We start from the raw sequence: 21,746 nt of genomic DNA on the forward strand, positions 1-21,746 counted from the left end.
CTTTACAAATTGACATGTCACTACAGAGTCGGATTGGCAAGGGTTTTGAGGCCAAGATTCTATTTAATGGAGTGTTGAAGATTAATTGTGTGAATAGGAAGCAGTATGAGGATGCTATCAGCATGGGGAAAGTGGTGACCAAAGTAGAGAAGATAAACTTAACTCCTAAAGGGAATCAAGGCGTTAAGGGAGTGGTGTATGGAATGTTTGCTGGTATGTCGGAAAAAGAAATACTAGACAACATTAGAGGTGGACAGGTAACAGATGTACGGAGGTTTAAGAGTAGGAAGGGAGCTGGGGGGGACCCGCCGGTTCTGCTAACATTTGCAGGCACTGACTTACCAGGGAGAGTTTTTCTTGGTAGTATGGCCTATCAGGTAAGGAGGTACGTGAGGCCGCCACTGCGCTGCTATAACTGTCAAAGGTATGGACATATTGCGGACTCCTGTAGGGTTAAGAAAAGATGTGCAAAGTGTGGCGGAGATCCTGGAATTAAAGAGTGTAGATCAGATGTCCCTAAATGCTCTAACTGTGGGGGGGACCATGTGGCAGCATATCATGGATGTGAATATACTATCAAGGCCAGGCAGGTGCAGGTTGTGAGGGAGCGAGACAAGGTGTCATATGCTGAGGCAGTTAAGACAGTGGCAAGAGGGTACAAAGTAGAGAGTGGGGTTAATGTAAAACTGTGGAACAAAAGCGCTGCACCAATCATGCCTCCTCCGGACATGTTGGTTATGAGTAAGGAGTCATTTTTGTCATTTGTGGTTGATGTATTGGTTGGAGCTAAGTGCATCTTTCTGTCAAAGACCACAAATAGATCAGACATTATCAGGGAAGTGGTGGGGGCAGCTGAAAGGTTCCTTGGGGCTAAAGCAGGTTCCAGAAAAGTTACTTCAACACATGTCGGAGGTACAGAATAGAGCAAAGAGAATGAGGGAAAACGGTGACGATGAGGATTCAAACATAGCAGATGATGTGGAGGATTGTTCGCATCATAATGTTTTGTATCCTCCAATGGAATGCCCGGAGCCTAATTAAAAATGGTCAGGAGTTGAAAAAGTTTGTTGACAAGCTTGAGAATGAGCCCGAGCTGATTTGTATTCAGGAGACATGGTTAAAGCCCAGCTTGGATTTTGTAATCCCAGGATATGAGTGCCTGAGGTTGGATCGGGCAGAAGTGGTAGGTAGAGAGATAGGGAGGATTGATAAATCTCATGGGGGTTGTGCGACCTTTGTTAAAAATGGGCTGCAGTACAGGAGGGTGAATTTAAGTGCTAGTCTTGAGTGTACAGCTGTCGAGGTGTGGGGCAGCAACAGGTACAGTAATAATAGTTGTAAAAATAAAGATAGAGTTACTGTGATTAACTTCTATAATCCCTGCAATTGTTTGTTATTGTCAGATTTTGATGAGATAATGGAGAAAGTACGGTGCCCTGTTGTATGGACAGGAGATTTTAATGCACACAATCCTTTATGGGGTAGTGAGAAAAGGGACAGCAATGGGGTAGTAGTTGAAGACTTTCTGGATAAGCATGGATTGGTAGTGATAAATGATGGTAGTCCAACAAGATATGATATTGCTAGAAACACCTCTAGTAACATAGATTTAGCAATAGTGTCCCCCAATTGAGCTAGAACAGGGGAGTGGGAGGTAATGGATAGTTGTATGCTGGGTAGTGATCATTTCCCAACTTTGTGTAGGTTTGGGAGAGAGTTGAGGAAGGAAGAAGGAGAGAGGTTACCCAGATATAACAGGAATGTAACAGGAATATAACAATTTGTAAAGGGGACGGCACCTTGCTCAAGGGCGCCTCGGCAGTGCTCCAGAGGTGAGCTGACACCTCCCACTGTCAGCTCACCTCCGGGTATTTTTTATTGGGGCGGGAGCGGGAATCGAACCGCCGATCTTGAAATCAGAGGACGACCCGCTCTACCGCCTGCTTTACCACTGAGCCACTGCCGCCCAAATAGAGTAAGGGTAAGCAGTGACATCTCACTTTGCTGGGTTCCTGGGCACAATGGGATACAGGGTAATGAGCAAGTAGACAGCTTAGCCGAAGAAAGTTAAAATAAGCAAGTTGTAGAACACCTCCCTTTAGGAAGAGTGGAACTGAGAGGAATAATTAAAGAGGGCCTAATTAAGGAGTGGCAAGTGGATTGGGAGAAAGAAAGTAAGAGGAGACACTACTTTTCTATTCAATCTCAAGTCAACAGGAAATGTCATCATAGCTCACTATCCCGAAGGGACTCTGTTAAATTATGTAGATTGAGGATGGGGCATTGTGGTTTAAATCAGTCTCTATTTATTATAGGAAAACATGTCACAGGTTTATGTCACTGTGGGAGGCCTTAAACAGTTAAACGTGTTCTTAGAATGCCGTCAATACAGCACTGAAAGGCTGAGATTATTTATCCAGATGGCAGAACTAGAAGTTCAAGTCTTTTCTATTTCTCCTTTGTTTGGCCACTGTGAGAACCATCAATTGATTTCCAGAGCAGTCTTGGGAGTTTTTGCATGAAACTGGACTATATGGAAGAATCTGAAGTAGATTAAAATAACTACCAGTGGAGGGCAGTAATACGCAGTACAGCGTCTACACTGCCGGAAATCAAGAAGAAGAAGAAGAAGAAGAAGAAGAAGAAGAAGAAGAAGGAGGAGGAACTGTCTGAAGACATTGTACGATTATACGTCGAGGAAATGGCATGGTTTATTCCGACTGCATTGCTGCTTTTGTTGTCACGTCACTCCCAGAGTTGGGATGCCGGTAGGTTTACTTGAAAACAAACCCATTTAAATCGGAATTACTTATTTCTAAAGCTAACGTTTTACTTAACGCATCAAAACGCAAGCAGGTATTAACGTGTATCCACTCAAACTAAAATCGAGTCCACTAAAACGTACTCAATCAGCGATTGTCAGTCCGTGAAAGACACGTCCCGTAATTAACTCCTAGTTTAGTTTAGCTGCCGGTGACATGACCGAAACAGGGCATACTTACATAATTACATGACTTTGTGTCTGTATCATTATTATGACACACACACAAAGATGATATGATCCTATAAATTGAAACATTCAGGATCACTAAATCCAGAATATCAAACATCAGATTTTTTATGGATTGAAATGAAAGTCTAAGGAATTGTAGTGGCCTTTCGCTGTGATAATCCAGTGTGACATATGCACAAATCTTAATCTTTAATCGAATCAGTTAAAACACACCATCGGAGATGCTGTTCAGTAGCAACAATAGAGTCTACTGCATCTATGAAAATGGAAGCTTTACTGTAGGATTGCTTATACCTTAGCACAATGTACACTTCAACAAATCTAATTAATTTAAAAGTCAGATTCACGTTGATTGGCTCATTAAAAAAACACAGAAAGTTATACATGGCACTATTTTCCAGATATTTTTTTAAATCATTTGAAATCAATCAAACTTTTATTTATATAGCGCTTAATCACATCTGAAGACATTTCAAGATGTGATTAAGATAGATAGAAAGCCAACAATGCCCTCCAGAGCAAGCATAAGCGATGGAAATATTATACGTAGTCTTCCATTGCAGGTAGTGTGCTGCTGAGGGACATCCAGGTATTAACGTTGTACAAAGGTCGCCACACCACATCAAGGCGTTCCAGCCCCATCCCTCAGCTCCAGTGTGTTGGAGGCTCAGCAGGCTGCCAAGCCTTCCTTCCTGAGGTGGTTCAGTGTCTGAACAAAGGCTGGGATGGAGTAGATGTGCAGGTGAGGTGGGGGGTGCTGGTGGGCTGTGAGGACAGAGACAATGTGAATAGAGCTGTAAATTAAAGGCCTTATGTAAATCAACAGTTAGCATCTGATTTTGATAGCATGCTGCTGCTCTGCAAGCTGGTGTAGTTCATGTAATTTATTTAATGTGCTTATTGTTTTTATTGTTACATCTAAAGTCATGTACAAACAGGGTGTCCATTATGTTCTGCGCAATCTCGTCTTGGTCACAACTTAAGTGTCAGTGTGTGTGTGTGTGTGTTTAAAATATGGAACATAAATTCTTTCTCAATGCTAGGAAGTGTAAGACAGCCTCTGAACTAAGTAATAGTTTCATTTTCCTCTTTTACCGTCACAGTGGGAGTGTAAGACTGACATGGACAATGCATACAGATTTGGTATCATTGAGGTGAGCTGTGAAGGCTATGGCCACCCTGCTGATGCCTACATACTGAAGGGCTCCTGTGGGCTTGAGTATACACTGGAATTAACTGAAGAGGGCCAAAGGAGGACTCAGGGCAGCTGGGGTTCCCACAGTGGATTCAAAGGATTTGGAGGTAAGAAAGTAGAGATGTTGGATTCATGAGGCTCAGTTCTCACATAAGGACTACATACATAGAAACATGTTATTCTTTTTTGTTGTTTTGTTTGTCCCTTTCAGATGTTGGGGGCCTTGCATCCAGTTTCTTCAGTGGTTTCTCTGGTAACAAGAATCAACATCACCAGCAGAAACGGCAGAGCTCATACACATCAGGCAGCGGGGACTCAGGAACCCTGCTAGTCATTGTAGTACTTCTGCTCTTTGCCTACGGCATATACAAGCTGTTTCTAAGTGGGAACACAACTGAAAGGGACCAGAATTATGGACAGGCTGGTTACCCCAGCGATAGAAACTACGGCTCCACAGGACCACCACCCCCGGGATTCAAACCTGATTTCACAGGTAGGTGATGTAAGATGATAGGACTTGTATATCTTTTAGATGTCTGGTTTTGCACTGCAGATTCAGATTCTTCAATACCACGTCTTTGTTATTGAGGATGTGCAAGACTTTCATGTTATTTTTCTTTATGAATAGTCATGTCCACATCATAGGATGAAATTACTTGGAGAATCCTTGAATCTGTTCTGTCTTTGTGTTCAGACTATACCGATTCCAACCCAGGCTATGGTTTCTGCACTGACTACACTCATAGACAGCAATGCCCAAGAGACCGAACTTCTCCTCACACAGGCAATGGCTTCTGGACTGGCCTGGGGACAGGAGGGGTGTTGGGATATCTTTTTGGTCGCCAGAGGTTTGTGTAGATCAAGAGAGAGAGAATGAATGAGGTTGCAAGAATTAAAGCATGAATCCCAGAAAACAACGACCCACTTTACCACTTCCATTCCCTTCAGAGCCTTCAGGTTGCCATTTGTTTGCTTTTCAGGAGCCAGCCCTACAGACACGACCATTCCAGCTACACTGACAGCAGACATCCCACTGCTGGAAACTCCTTCTCCTTTTCCACTGCGACACGCACTGCTTCAGGTAGAAGATTGACTAACAAAGCCACATATTGCCCCTTGCAAAAAGTATGGAATCACCAGTCTTGGACAAGCACTCACTCAGACATTTCATTATGTAGAACAAACTCGGATAAAAAGCATGAAAAAATAATGAATTTTTACAAAAGTGCGACTCCTTGGCATTCAGGAACACTAAAAGAAATGAAGAAAAAACATTGTGGTGGTCGGTAAATGTTACTTTTATAGAGCAAGTGCAGGGAAATAAATATGGAATCACTCAATTCTGAGGAAAAAAAAAAAGGAATCATGAAAAACAGACAAAGAAGTAACAATCAAAACACATCACTACTATTTAGTTGCACCACCTCTGGCTTTTATGACAGCTTGCAGTCTCTGAGGCCTGGACTTGGTGAGTGACAAACAGTATTCTTCATCAATCTGGTGCCAACGCTCTTTGATTGCAGTTCCCAGATCATCCTTGCAGGTCGGAGCCTTGCTGTGGACCATTTTTCCACCACAAGTTTTCAACTGGGTTGAGATCTGGGCTATTTGCAGGCCATAACACTGACTAGATGTGTCTTCAAAGAATGCTTTCACAGTTTTTGCTGTGTGGCATGATGCATTGCCATCTTGGAAAATTATTTCATCATCCCCAAACATTTTTTCAATTGAAGCAATAAGAAAGCTGTCCAAAGTGTCAATGTAAACTTGTGCATTTGTTGAAAATTCAACCACAGCGATCTCCCCATTGACTTTGCCTGACATGCAGCCCCATATCATCAAGGACAGTGGGAATTTTGATGTATTCTTTAGGCAGGGCTCTTTGTAAATCTCACGGGAACGGCACCAAACAAAAGTTCCAGCATCATCACATTGTCCAATGAAGATTTGTGACTCAACACTGAAGATAACCTTCATCCAGTCATCCACAGTCCATGATTGCCTCTCCTTAGCCCATTGCAGTCTTGTTCTTGTCTGTTTAAGCGTCAATGATGGTTTCCTCTTAGCTTTCCTATATGAAAATCCCATTTCCTTTAGGCGATATTGCACAGTTCTGTCACATACATTGACTCCTGCTTCCTCCCATTTCTTCTTCATTTGTCTTTGACTTTAACAACCTTCCCATGCTGTTTGTACTTGGTCCAGACCTTCGATACAGCTGACTGTAAATAGCCCAGATCTTTGGCAACCATAGGTGTAGAGTTACCTTCTTCAAGAAGTTCGATAATCCTGTCTTTGGTCTCAAGAGACATCTTTCTTGTTGCAGCCATGATTCTTGCAAATCCACTTTGCCCAGCAGCCCTCCAAAGTGTGATAACTGCACTGTTTTTAACTGCTGACTAACGAGCAGATCTAATCTGAGGTAGGTGCTCACTTAAGGAAAGGAAATTGACTGGGTGTGTCCTTATTTTCTACTCAAAATGGAGTGATTCCATTTTTTTTTCCTTAGAAGTGAGTGATTCCCTATTTATTTCCCTGCACTTGCTGACCACCACAATGTTTTTTCTTCATTTCTTTTAGTGTTTCTGAATGCCAAGGAGTTGCACTTTTGAAAAAATGCATTACTTTTTCATGGTTTTTATCGGAGTTTGTTCTACACAATAAAATGTCAGAGTGAGTGTTCGTCCAAGACTGGTGATTCCATACTTCTTGCTTGAGGTAGTACAAACACACATAGCACTAAATGATCAGTTTGCAAACAATTTTTCATTTACCACTTCTGATGTTATTCAATCAATAAAATAGACATTGCTAACAGGATTGAAATTGATACCGAATATTAATTTTCTACAGTATCTTTAGCTGCAATTTTACCTTATACTAAAATGTCTATTAAGTGGAACAACGTTGGAATCATATACTAGCTTTATACAGTGTCTCACTCATGTCAAATTAATATGAAGAGTATTGTGTGGACTATCGAAGTCTCCAACCTGAGAAGGAGTTTCAGTTTTGCTCTAAACATTTTTATAGTGTGTGCTTTATTCACTTGTGCGTATTATTGAAAATTGGTCAGTAACAAATAATGGTACAGCAACATAGAGAGCTCAGACACTGTGATATTTTGGCATTGTTGTGCTTCAGTAAGTGGCAGTTAAGATAAGGTCCTAAACGTTGGAAGTCAGTCAGATGCTTTTCTGACTACAGCGCACATCAACGCTTGCGACTTCACCTCATTGCGGATTTTTGGTAGGCAGTTACGTGATACCGTACATACATTCTATTGGCTGACTGCGTCCGGCAGTGCTCTCAGTTCCGTGAGTCTCGGACTAATGTGAGACACAAAAGTGCTTTAAACAGTCAATAACAGTGTGGGAAAAGGTAATACAGATAGAAGGTGGTTTAATATCAGTATGGGGAGGGTTCATAAATGTTTAAATTGCCGTAAATAACAAGATGAATAGTTCGTCGCTCGATCGCGGAATTTGTTAATCGCGTGTGGTTCCTGGAACGCATTAACCGCAAAGAAAGAGGGCGCACTGCATAATGATTTACTTGTTTCTTCTTTTTACCTTATTTATTTTAATTTAATGAGCATAAGTGAAGTCAGCTTGTATTTAGCTGACTAGTTAGCTCTGCTTTAGTTCACTCTGCAATGGTACTTGAATAATAACAATAATGGATTAGATTTATATACTGTAGTGCTTTTCTGGACACTCACTTGTACAAGGAAAGGAAAGTTGGTTGAGATTGTAAGTAATTCAGATATTAGGGATAAGACTCCAATTATTATTTCATTTGTGATTGCAGTACCATAACAAGTAGCTTTTCAACAATTCACCAGCATCCAGAGAAAGTCGTAGACATGACTGGCTGCCTGATTTCATTTTTTGTTTGTTTGTTTGGTAGGTTTTGGAGGAACCAAGAGAAGATAGAAGACAGTGCAGCTCACAAATTCTCTACAATGGATGTACAACAGAATTTTTGGAAGGGACAATGAGACGACCCTGTCTACTCGCAAAGATCATTACTCTAGTAGTACTCAACAGCTAAACAACTCTACATTAGTAAATCACAGAAAACCCTTTTTTGTAAATGTGTGATTTGAGTTTTCTCCCAAATTCCTTATTTTGATGCAAAGACCTGTGTTTTAGAAGAATTTTAAAAGTACAAGGTCCTATTTGGACACAAAAATTGGATTAAACAAAATAACAGCCTGTTGAGCACTAACAACCATGCCACACACAGTCACTTAAATCATCACCATATTCCCCATTTGGATATTCTGAACTGCAGCAGATTGTCCTGTCCATGTCTGAATGCCGAAATGAAGATGGTTTACCAATGAGACAATGGTGTTAATATGCAGTTGTAGTTATTCCCTAAGAGTGGATATTGAGTTGGCTGTATAGACAGTATACCTTGATGTTTTCATCCCTTTAACAGTAGTTCAAAGATTACTTTATGTATAAGTCTTCACTCTGCCTTTTTCATTGTTTTTCTTTACAGTATTTTCCTTATCAACATGAAGTTTTATTTTTTTTGCTCTGCATTTACATTGAGTACCCATTGTCTGTGTGGTGCTGAATGTTCGTACTTTTTGTATGCACTTAAATTGTTCAATAAAGAGGAACGTTACGAGACTCAAGTGGCCAATCCAAACTTTGCATTTTCTACCACGTGATTGTAAAATCCGGAACAAGGAAGTTTGCTTGGAACTTTTGATCATCGAACTAGCAGAGCATTTAGAGCTGACTTCAAAATTAACATTACTGGAAGAAACTTGCGTTTAGAAAAACCAAAATGAGGTCGGCTCTGCTTCACGTGTCCGTGCCTTTTGTGCTTTGTGTCACTCTGGCGAACACCAGTCTGTTCGACGAAGTGAAGGTTGACTTGGCTTACGACCATTATGCAGAGAGGAGGGTTGATTATCTACCTTCTTTCCTGGCCATGCCCTGTAACTGTCTGGTTAATTTGGCTTACATTTACATGGGCCTGTACTGGCTGCTGAATTGCAGAGGCGTCAAAGAAACCGAACAGGGCCGATATATGAGAGAAGTTTTCGCCTTCATGGCTGTGCTCTACGCGCCTGTGCAGTGGGTACGTTTAGCGTCGCTGAGGCGCGCTCCCGCCGTGCTAGACCAGTGGTTCACCTTGCCGATCTTCGCGTGGGTTCCGGTGTGGATCAGTTCCATACAGCGCAGACCGGCGAGGTGGCGTGCTCCGGGAGCGGCAGTGGTCCAGCTGCTCTCTCTCTTAAGTTACGGCTTGTCGCTGGCGCACGAACGGGGGTTTGAGGTGGCGCTGGGCTGTCACGTTGCCGCTGCCGTTTACAAGGGAGCCTGCGTACAACGGGATCTTGGAGACGGTCGGACGCGAGTGTATCTGCTGCTGGCAGTGCTGTCGTGTGCAGGATTCGTGGTGCTAAAGCTGCTGGATCACTGGCTGTCACGGTATTGGCTCTTCCAGCGGCTCACCGGACATTTCTGGTCGAAAGTGTGCGACGTGCTGCAGTTCCACTTCAGCTTCTGTTTCCTGACCACACTGACACAGAGAGCACAGGGGAAGACAGCATCACAAGAAGAGTAAAAAAAACAACAACCAGCGACTAGGAGCTGATGATCGTATTTCAGACGAAAATTCGTCTTAGGTGATTTAAGTTCTGTTATGTTGTTTGGTTGTGGCCTGCAGTTATGATCACAGGTTAGTGGGCTATAAAACATCAAGCAAACTAGCCAGATAGGTGTGAATCGATTCTGTCAAATACTCACAAAAAATACAAGAAGGGAATCAGATAATAAAAACAAAACTGTAACATGGATTAATGAAAAAGACATGGATTTCTGAGAGAGGGATAACATTAGGACAGGTGAGCTGACACCTCCTTTTTTTTTGGGGGGGGGGGGTCGGGTGCGGGAATCGAACCGCCAATCTCAGAGTGGGTCGCCTGATGTTCTGAGATTGGCGGTTCGATTACCGCTCCCGCCCCCACCCAAAAAAAACACCCAGAGGTGAGCTGACAGTGGGAGATGTCAATTCACCTCCGGAGCACTGCCTAGGCACCCTTGAGCAAGGCGCCGTCCCCCCTCACAAGCTGCTCATTTGGGCTCACCATGAAGGACCTGCCCACCACTCTACCGCCCCTGCATGCTTACAGGCCCCCTTGTGTGTGGTTGTGTGTATTACAGGGGCCTGTACACGCTAATATGCATGCGTGTGATTAACAAAAACTAGAGTGTGCATTCTTAATTTCCATTTGGGGATTTTAACACTGTATAAAATTAAGAATTAAATTAAGTTTGAGACTTTCAAGACCATGTTGACATCTGGTGGCAATATAATGGAATGTGTAACTGTTGAAGTGTATGTGACAAACTGGTTATTTCTTGGATAAACACTGCCCACTAAGGAAGGTTAATATGATCATTATATTCTATTCATTTATATTCATGATGTGAACAAACCTTGCTGTTCGTAGGAAGAATGTAAACGTGGTGATGCTCTAGGGCAGGGATGTCAAAATCAAATGTGTAGAGGACCAAAAGAACAATTTGCTTCAAGCCGAGGGCCGGATTAGTTCAACGTTTATTAAAACGTGGAAATGATTGCACATAGCCTATTGAACAAATACCATATATAATTAAATGAATATAGCAATACTTTCTTATGGCTCTGTCAATAATTTCAAGTGAAATTATTTTTCATGGTGGCACGGTGGGAAAAACTGTTGCTGCACAGCAAGGCGGTTCCGGGTTCAGGTCCCACTCTGTGTGGAGTTTGCATGTTCTCATGTCTGGGTGGGTTCTCCGGCTTCTTCCCACCTCCAAAAACATGTTCTTCAGGTAAATCGGTCGGTCCCAACTTGACCGTAGTGTGTGAGTGTGTGCGTGCATGTTTGTCTGTGTCTCTGTGTGGCACTGGTGTCACACCCGGATTTTTCCCTGACTCACGCCCTCATTCAGCTGGGATAGGCTCTAGCTCCTCGTGGATGAAGCGGTTCAGAAAATGGATGGATGGATATTTGATAAAATGGTTGAAATTTATTTTAAGATTTAGGGCTCCATATATGAGAAACAAATATTCAGTTGTCAAACATGTTTGATAATGCTCTCTTTCCCATTAATTGCTATTGTTTACATAATTGCAAAATTCAAAAAACATTTTTACCCACTTGACATTTTTATACTTTACATATTGGAAAGGCTGTGGCCCACAAGCAGGATGCTGTGGGCCACAGTAGGAAAAGTAGTTGTCCTCTAGTATTTTTTGATAGCTAATACCAATTAAGCAACTTGTAAATTTAAGTTTAAGCATCTTCTTAGTGTTAGAAAACCAAAGAAATGCAATATGAAATATACCCCACTGGATATTCTTTTTAGACTGCAAAGGTGAGTGACATTCACATACATACAGCATGCAATCTTGCTCCACCAATAAACAACTTAGTATTTCAAAAGTACAAATTTTGCCAATGTTATAAGACACTGACCTACAATGAACAGTGTGCGTCTTTACTGTTTAACCTTCATTTAACTCCAGGTGAGGCAAACATGAAAATCTTCACATTTAGTTCAAACTTTTATTGATTCAAATGTAGTTGTTTCATTAATTAGTACTTAATATCAGATATGTAACAATATACTAATGGTCAAAATACATTGCGCCCCCGTTCTTTGCGGTTGGTTTGTTAAAGACATTTGCTTGAAGTGCAAACTGATTCTGATGTTATCACATAATAACTTGTGTTACTATAATTCAGCTCTTGTTACGCAGTTTTTCAGTTTTGGTCGCATCTCAAAGTGAAATTGATATGGACAGCAGATAATGAAGTAAAAGTTCTGTTTATTCTACTACATTGCTTTTTGGCTGCACTTGGACTAGATTTAATTATAGATAACTGAACTCCAGGAGATGATCTTGATGGAACTCTTCACATGTTTACAGGTCACGCTTAGTGATAGCAGTGAGAACAGGGTCTGACCAAGACTTCCTGCTGGTCCACAGTAGGGCAAGGCCTGCCTCCCGGAATTCATAATGAGAGAAGTATATTAAGGGATTCAGACCACAGTTTAGGTATGACATCACTGATGACAATGTCCTTAACCAATCGGGTGCTGGTGACAAATCCATTCTGCCCAACAGGATCAACTGATCAATGGGGAGAAAGAAATAAAGATACATCATTTTGTGTGTAAATGTAGATCCAATAGCTCATTTTTGTGTCAAAGTAAAAAGTTCGTGTATCACCTCAGATACTACAAAGGGAGTGTAGCACAGAATGTAAGTGGACACCAGCAAAGGAGTGACTGCAGACAGGTCTTCCTCATCCTCACTGGGATAAGAGATGTACAGAATAGTACTGCTAGATTTGTTAACATTTCTTGCAAAGTACACTCAGATTTATAACAGTTATGCTATTAGCTACTTCAATGCAAGTTATTTCTGCATCAGAAATATGTTTTGCTTGCTACGTTAAAGATGTATTTGGTAATTCTGGAAAATTTTTGTGAGTTGTCATCAGCTAGCACTGACAGAGCGGCAAAAAAAAATGACAAGGTGAGATAGCAAGAATGCAGGTTGTCAGCTGTTCCAACTTTTCCTGATAGGATTGTTACATGTATTCTGAGGCCGTGGCCGCACGTAGCTGGCTCTTATTGAACACGCATCTTTTTTCCTATGGTTAAGCCTATCATCCACACGACCCATGACAAAAACTGAGGTTTTTGAAAACGCCGATCAAACTGAAGCTTTTTGAAAATGCTGGGTATGTGTTTCTTATGTGTGGACGACTGTAACCGAAGTGTTTTTGGTTCAGATACATCTTGCCTGTGACGAAAACTGCCGTGACATCACGTGTGACTCAAGTTCACATGTACAAACAGAATGTAGTTAAAATTGTGTTGGTGGCTATTCTACAAGCATTTCCAAACATCTCATTGTTGAAGTGCCTCTGCTTCACATTGAGCACAGACAAATGGCTATTTTGTAATGTAACCGCTCCACATTGGAGACAAACAGGTTTGACAACTGAATATTTGTTCTTCTCTTTTTTTCTTTATTAGAGACATAACGTTTGTATAGTGTGTGTGTGTGTGTGTGTGTGTGTGTGTGTGTGTGTGTGTGTGTGTGTGTGTGTGTGTGTGTGTGTATATATATATATCCTAATTGCCCCTCTGTATTTTTGTTAGTTATTTTTCTTTTGCTACAAATGCACCTGGGGGATAGTCCTCATCTCGTTGTCCATGGAACTCTATTTTATGTGCAGTGCAATGACAATAGAATGTTTTCATTTATTCATTCATTCATTCATTCATGTTCTTTGCCAAAGACGCCAACGTCAGTTGTGGGTCAGACCGGGTTGTGCTGCCAGCTGGTGGAAGAACTCTATGATGGAAGTCGTCCTCCAGAAGGAACAGCATGAATTTCCACATGCCCCGTTCCTCACTCCTGTCATTGTTGGAGTTGTTATGCTTATAAACATGTTAATGTGTGTCTCGCACTTAACGTGGTTACGTGTGATTTTTTTTCGTGTCGTGTGGACCCGATGTTTTTTATAAGCAAAGGGAAAAAATGTGTTTTCAAACACCTGGCTACATGTGGACATGGCCTCAGGTTCTTTACCTGTTAAAATTTAGGCAGCATCGAAAGGCACTCTGTAGCGAGCAGAAGAGGATGAGAATGAAGGGGAGGAAGATACAGATTGAGAAAGCACACAGAATGTAGACCAACATGTCTGAGTAGCTGTTCTCCCAGAAGACAGCACAGAGCATCTCTGCAGGGTCATACCTAATGCAGAAAGAACACATGATGGGGATGAATCGAGGAGGAAACTATGTAGATCATAAAGTACTGGCATTTAGTACATACCTGATCCAGGCATAGATAACAGGAACACTCCCAAACACCACCCCTGTCACCCAACAACCCAAACATGCTGTCATGACAACAAAGCAAGTACTGCCTGTGGAGACCAAACCGATCAGCTGCTGCACACAGAGGATAGCTGTGAAGAAAGGACAGTTATGTTTGCTGTTGTCATTATGTCAGCCCTGGATTGTTAACAGATATGCCTTGGCTGACAGCAGTGGTTCTAACACAGTGCTTTTACAATGAAAGCTACTGTAATAATTTTTAAAGGGGTCCTTTTATGAAAAACAGTTTTGCAGGTCTCCTTTGGAATTCATGGCTGGACAGAATAAAAACAATCTGATTCATAAAGTGTTGTGTGTGACGTCACACACAACAGCGATTGACAGAGAAACTGACCTATCCCAAGTCATATTTGATGGTCCAATTGGATAAGGGCCTGATCGTCCCTGAGGTGGAGTTCATTCAGGCTAAGGTAGCAGTGTGTGGCAATGACCTTGCCCAGAGCTACACACTGAAAGTTCTTCATAAACTGTTGAAGTCAGCTACCATTTGGCTAACTAGTTAGCGCTACTTCAGTCGTGTGTGTATGTGTATACGCGAAATGTGCATTCTCAGCATCAAAGCGAGCACATAACATAGCAGATCAGATGGAGACACTACTACCATATTTTCTGCACTTTAAGGCGCACCTAAAAGCCTAAAATTTTCTCATAAACCGGTAGTGCACCTCATTATCCGGTGCGTTTTATATATGGATTAATATTCATATTAATATTGGTTAAAAACATGATCGTTGAAAAAAAAAGCCGGCAGTCTGGCCGCCAGTCATGCCGCACTCCGCCACCAGAGGAGCACCCTCACAAGGCACTCAGGCCTACGCCTAACAACAGTAGTCAAGGGGCGTCACCGAAGTCCCGGCTCTGACTGAGCTGCTCTCAGACGTACAGTAGAGCAGACTGTAGGAGCACCGGTGATTACGTAGCAAAACATAAGGAACTTTCAACAATTCTATTAATAAAGTTTGACTGACTGACTGATCTCAGTATTTCCTAACTATTTGGCATCGGAAATAACCCACTTCAAACTTAATTGGTCTTAAAAATGCCATTGTGCTGTCATCTGGAATCTAGTGACGGTGTATTCTATTAGTCTGTGGAAACACACGGAGAAACTGGCATATAGGTGAATGAAAGACCCTCAAAGCTGAACTTCCAGCCTTTCTGAAATTTCAAGAACAGAGTCACTGCTAGACAAAGGTGTCTGGTGTGCTGCAATTGATTTACAAATGTAGTTGAAAGCTCTGGGCAGGCGGCAGAGGGGCACATTCAGGTTTGTGTATCCTGTCTGCAGCGATGTGCTGTGAGATTCACGGCGGTGAGACACCGACGTTAAAGTCAGTTCTAGGAATAAAACAGTGTCATATTTGCCAGTAAATTCGCAGCCTGAGATTAAAAACTAGTTAAAAAATTGTTTAGGACACACAGCAGAACATAGCTGCACCTCACCTCCGACTGGACTACCGATCGATCAAAACAATATTTAATTAATAAATGAAGACAAACGTCGGAGCTTAAATATCTGCTTCGATCTTCAGATCAGGAAATAATCCGCTCTGTTCGTACTGACTGCACTCGTAATGAATTTAACCAGTTTTTAATGTCAGGTTTTTTAATATGCGTGTTGACTTCTTTCTAAGATGGCAAAGTGATCAAGTGATCAGGTTTCCTTGATGAGGCTCAGAATGGCTTATTGACACAACAATAGGGGCCATTCAAGGTAGTCAGGAAGTCATGAATGCAATCATGACTACCTGAGCAGCGCGGTTCTATCTGGTGGACGGATTGCGCAACTACAGCCGCTGCAGTTTATTAAATAAATTTTATTTTTTATTGTGTGCGCCTTATAATCCGGTGCGCCTTATATATGAAATAAATTATAAAAACAAACAAATTATTGAGGGTGCGCCTTATAGTCTAGTGTGCCTTATAGTGCGGAAAATACTGTAATTGGAACTGTTGTCTGGTTTTTGATGAATGTCAGTAGCTTTAGCTCTTGAAATGATCTCAGGGGTTGCTTGTATCCAAGGCGACTTCACCCCTCATTAACAGACAGCCTCAGCCTTTATGTGAAATAATCCAGGCAGAAATCAAGAGGTGAATTTATCACTCATTCAGAGAGACAAAGAGCGGATAGATATGTTCACACACACACACACACACACACACACACACACACACACACACACACACACACACACACACACACACACACACACACACACACACACACACACACACAATGAAGAACTGAAAGAAATCTTAGCTTAGCTCCCCGGTGTTGTTAGCCAGCAATCTGTTATTTTCTGTGACGATAGTCAGGAAACACAGCTTTAATTTTGTCGTCTCTACTGATCTTTGTCCCATTTGCAAACACTGTGTGTTTAAAACTCTTGTTTAACCATGGTCTCAGTAGGATCAGCCATCTCCTTTTTACACAATAGAGCTACGGAGTCATGTTCGACTGACTGAGAAAGCAGCTCCACGCTTAGAGCAGAGAAATTAACAAGAGAAAAATAAGATTTAAACAAAGTTAGTGAAAGTTAAAGAAGTTCCAGCGATGATAATCGATTAGTCGGTAGTCCACACATGCTCACGTGGCGCATGTAAACAAAACACACATGAACCCGAGGGCAGAAGGTGGAGGGAGGTGCTAGTAGAAAGAGAGCCCAGAGGCAGGCCCATTAACACAGAGCGTTTCAGGGTGGAATTGATTGGATCAATATTCAGTCAAAGATATTGAGGACCACTGAACACTTTGGGACAAGCCATTTCAGATACAGTGTAGTTGGCCACCTGGCAGCTGAATGACCTGAATCTAAAAAAGCTTAATACGAGACCTTTAAAGAATGCTTGAACGTTGAACCTGCAGCAACTGAAATGAGGAGTCTTCAGTTCTAACTCACTGCTTAAGCTCTTCTGACTCCACTAGCACATTAGCAGTCATTAAGGTAAGATATTAACAGTTGAGTCAAAAGCACTAAATGGATTATTTCAGTTCTTGAAGACACAAGTAATTGGTTTGCCTAATGGGCATCATGTGTCATTAGCTTTACTAGTAGTTTCATTTGACACTGGAAGTGTGAATTATTGTGAAACATTCTGGAGAGAGATCTTAAGACTGCATTGTATGTGGCTGAGATACTATTCATTCATTCATTCATTGCCTACAGCTGTTCTGCTTATGGCTGGTCACAGAGATACTTTTCAGAGACATCTAAATAAACTTGATAAAATTTATACATTTTGTAGATGCACTCCAGAGCAAATCAATTGCGGAATGAATGGAGAAATGGGTATAGTATCAAAATTATGTTGCTGAGGCAGTGTTATTTTTGATTTTGGTAAATCACTAACTAAGGAGTCTGACAAAACAAACTACTCCAAAGGCAACTGTGGGAATGGGTAGAGATGAAAACTGCTTTGACACAGAATTCTACAAAATTAAAGATGAAAAAATAGACATGGTTAACTCGAGTTGAGGAATTATGTCAACTGAATGAACTAAATGTATTATTATTTTTGTGATGGGTGACAGATTTGACAGAAGATTGTGGACTTTTTGTGCAGATTAAGAACTGCAGAATTATAGTTATGGAAACACCAATGATTGAGGATGTGGGTGAAAAAAGCAATTATTATGGCATTATGGCAATATTTCGAAGTGATAACAAGGTGCTTCAGTCACCTTCATTGTGTGAAGCAGAATCATGTTTAGAGTTCAAAATGATCCCATGGCAGTTTCCTTTATAACCAGCCATGAGTAGATCTGTTTTGGGGCCAAATAGCAGTATCTTGGATTTTATTTCTGCCATTTTACTGGCCTGGGAATGCAGGACATAAAGATTATTAGACTCAAGTGAATATATATGTTTCATGTCTTATGTATGAAAAATAAGATTATATAATCTAAAGAAGCAAATATAGTTAAAAATCACATGGACCTTGACAACTTCCCTGAGCAACAATGAAAAGCAAATAATTTATCCCCAATGTAAATGATAATGGCTTCCCCCTAAAACAGTGGCAGTGACCGCTAACCTTTTCCACAAAAATATTTATGGTCAGTGTAAACAAATGCAGCACTTCTATCTAAAATACCAGTAATCACAACAGAGACGTTATGAACATCACTCAGATCTCTTTTAAGATGTCTTCACTGTTATTAATCCTGAAACCTAAAGTGATCTCTTGAAGTGTGTATTGGGTGGTGCAGTACCTATACTCCCAATAGATGAGGAGATGAAGGCAAATTTCAGCAGGCTGACGACCTCACACCATGGGGACCTCTGACCTCCTGTCAGCATGGCCAACAGGGAGCCGGAGATAATGAGGAGGGAGCAACCTTCACAATAAATTCATTCATTAGCAGAAAATGTGACTTCCTTCTCTGAAACTGCATGTCAAACCCCATGATGGTGAACTGAGACACAAATAAATACATACTGTATAATCCTGTAATACACTATTGGTTGTGTACCTAGGTCCGACAAAGTGAGACTGATGAAAGGGAGCCAGTAATGACAGCAGAATTGTCCCCTGCACTGAAAATAAAAAGACAAAAAGAGAAGTGGTCACAGTTTAATTCATAATATGAATTTGTAATATAAATATTATGGGATAACGGCATAACATGTATTTTTTTATATCATATTTCTTTGCATAATACATTGCATATTATAAAAAAGTGCCAGAACCTTAACATGGAGTTTTAACTATGGGCTTAAGGTTGGATCTATTTACTGACATATTTAATAGAAATATGACTTCACATTGGTAAAAGGAAAAACCTTACCATGACTTTCACTAGCAGAACAAGGCTGTTTCCTACAACTCCCATGACCATCTCCTGGCCCAACACAACCACCAGCAGCCACTTCTTTGTCTCTGGCCACTGATGTTCCACAAACACAGTCCCATTCAACAAGTCACTCACTAAAAGAAAACGACAGTTACTTCTTAATAAAATTAGCTTGACTCAATCTGCATAGAGTTGGGTGAATTCATGTCCACCAAACTAAAATCAGTTATAGGCAACATTAATTCCTTTTTGACATTAAAAGAAAATACAGTAAGTACATTGTTTAATAGTAGGTGAAATTGTGGCTCAGGGAAAGCATCTAATTACCATCATAGTTGAAATATAGGTGTGATATTTTAGAATCTGCGTGTGATTTGCAGCAATTGTCTCTGGTAATATGAGTATATCATGGTAAAATATTTTCATTTTTATTTAAATTAAGGACTACAATGGAAGTTTTTGTTTTCTGTCAACATTTAAATTTAGTAGCTTTGTGTGATTTAATGTCTCCCCTTACAATCACTTGAAATGCACTAAATTATTATTTTTTTTATGACATAAGACGAAGATAACTTCAATAATTGGGCAATTAGTTGAACTGCATAAGCACTAAGATGTCAATAACAGATGTAATGTTTGTTCTTCCCGTGGGTTCTCTTCAGGTTGTTTGGCTTCCTACCTCCTCCAAGAACATGCAGCTTAGGTGAATCGTTGGTGTGCATGTGCGAGTGTGTTTATTTGCCCACATGAAAAACACGTCTTATCCGTGGTATATCCCTCCTTTCTAGAGCCTATTCCAGGCTGGGATATTTTACAGGAGGCCAATTATACAATTAGTTCATTTAGAAGACAAAGCAAACAACTAATGGTGTTCAAGACATTATTGTAGCACATATACAATTTAATCAGTATCACTATTATAATGTCTACATTCAGAAACAGTTTTCTTCTGCATATAGAGAGATCAAGTCAATATTAGTCTGCTAGTTTTTGATATCAGATGAAAACAAACTTACTCTTTCCATGGGCAGACTGTCCACAGCCTTCGACATTGGTTACTAGGCGTTTCAGTGAAGTGCTCAGAGGGAAGCGTCATCAAAATCTTTTTCAATTAAAATTCACACGCTACATTTAACTCCTCTGGAATGGCTCTGACGCACATCATGCATGCTTGGAATTGGTCTTGTACTATTACTTACCACTGTCATTCTCCTGTATTTTTGTATTTCTGTATATCCTGTAAGGAAGATAAGCTATTAGCGGGACAATAATGCAAATAATGCTTAAATATACAGTGAGTACGGAAAGTATTCAGACCCCTTTAAATTTTTCAGTCTTTGTTTCATTGCAGCCATTTGCTAAAATCAAAATTTTTTATTTCTCATTAATGTATACTCAGCACCCCATCTTGACAGAAAAAAACAGAAATGTAGATTTTTTTTGCAAATTTATTGAAAAAAGAAAAACTGAAATATCACATGGCCATAAGTATTCAGACCCTTTGCTCAGTATTGAGTAGAAGCACCCTTTTTGACCCAGTACAGCCATGAGTCTTATTGGGAATGATGCAACAAGTTTTTCACACCTGAATTTGGGGGTCATCTGCCATTCTTCCTTGCAGATCCTGTCCAGTTCCCTCAGGTTGGATGGTGAATGTTGGTGGACAGCCATTTTCAGGTCTCTCCAGACATGCTCAATTGGGTTTAGGTCAGGGCTCTGGCTGGGCCAGTCAAGAATGGTCACAGAGTTGTTCCGAAGCCACTCCTTTGTTATTTCAGCTGTGTGCTTAGGGTCATTGTCTTGTTGGAAGGTGAACCTTCGGCCCAGTCTGAGGTCCGGAGCACTCTGGAAGAAGTTTTCTTCCAGGATATTTCTGTACTTGGCTGCATTCATCTTTCATTCAATTGCAATTGCAGTTGTCCTGTCCCTGCAGCTAAAAAACACCCCCATAGCATGATGCTGCCACCACCATGTTTCACTGTTGGGATTGTATTGGACAGGTGATGAGCGGTGCCTGGTTTTCTCCACATATACCGCTTAGAATTAATGCCAAAAAATTCAATCTTCGTCTCATCAGACCAGAGAATCTCATTTCTCATAGTCTGGGAGTACTTCAGGTGTTTTTTGGCAAACTCTATGCGGGCTTGCATATGTTTTGTAGCGAGGAGAGACTTCCGTTGGCCCACTCTGCCATAAACGCCTGACTGGTGGAGGGCTGCAGTGATAGTTGACTTTGTGGAACTTTCTTCAATCATTCTACTGGATCTCTGGAGCTCAGCTACAGTGATCTTTGGGTTCTTCTTTACCTCTCTCACCAGGGCTCTTCTGTCACGATTGCTCAGTTTGGCTGGACGGCCAGGTCTAGGAAGAGTTCTGGTCGTCCCAAACATCTTCCATATGAGGATTATGGAGGCTACTGTGCTATTAGGAACTCTGATTGCTGCAGAAATTCTTCTGTAGCCTTGGCCAGATCTGTGCCTTGCCACAATTCTGTCTCTGAGCTCCTTGGGCAGTTCCTCCGACCTCATGATTCTCATTCGCTTTGACATACACTGTGAGCTCTAAGGTACAGTATATAGAAAGATGTGTGCCTTTCCTAATCAAGTCCAAACAGTTTGATTAAACACAGCTGGACTGCAATGAAGGAGTAGAACCATCTCAAGGAGTATCCGAAGAAATGGACAGCATGTGAGTTAAATATGAGTGTCACAGCAAAGGGTATGAATACTTATGACTATGTGATATTTCAGTTTTTCTTTTTTAGTAAATTTGCAAAAATTTCTACATTTCTGTTTTTTTCTGTCAATATGG

The 21,746-nt window shown here is 41.0% G+C and overlaps 3 protein-coding genes across 3 annotated transcripts; 2 read left to right on the forward strand and 1 right to left on the reverse strand.

Annotated features, from left to right (window-relative positions):
* Positions 1-2,652: 2,652 nt before the first annotated feature.
* Positions 2,653-8,795, forward strand: saraf (store-operated calcium entry-associated regulatory factor). Its single transcript, XM_068322687.1, has 7 exons — positions 2,653-2,768; positions 3,577-3,755; positions 4,117-4,315; positions 4,420-4,701; positions 4,903-5,056; positions 5,189-5,289; positions 8,118-8,795. The coding sequence occupies exons 1-7, from the start codon at positions 2,702-2,704 to the stop codon at positions 8,141-8,143; spliced, it is 1,008 nt and encodes a 335-aa protein (XP_068178788.1). The 5' UTR covers positions 2,653-2,701; the 3' UTR covers positions 8,144-8,795.
* si:dkey-9i23.8 (uncharacterized) lies at positions 8,762-21,463 on the reverse strand. The gene is given in 11 exon segments (XM_068322336.1): positions 8,762-8,804; positions 12,151-12,356; positions 12,456-12,588; positions 13,869-13,994; positions 14,076-14,211; positions 18,354-18,524; positions 18,615-18,678; positions 18,930-19,069; positions 20,135-20,172; positions 20,521-20,763; positions 20,970-21,463. Coding segments are annotated over 11 exon segments (1,794 nt in total).
* On the forward strand, positions 8,917-10,859 carry tmem187 (transmembrane protein 187). The gene has a single exon (XM_068322689.1). The coding sequence runs from the start codon at positions 9,012-9,014 to the stop codon at positions 9,795-9,797; it is 786 nt and encodes a 261-aa protein (XP_068178790.1). The 5' UTR covers positions 8,917-9,011; the 3' UTR covers positions 9,798-10,859.
* Positions 21,464-21,746: the final 283 nt, after the last annotated feature.

This window comes from Antennarius striatus, chromosome 8 (genome assembly GCF_040054535.1).
Source record: "Antennarius striatus isolate MH-2024 chromosome 8, ASM4005453v1, whole genome shotgun sequence".
NCBI lineage: Eukaryota > Metazoa > Chordata > Actinopteri > Lophiiformes > Antennariidae > Antennarius > Antennarius striatus.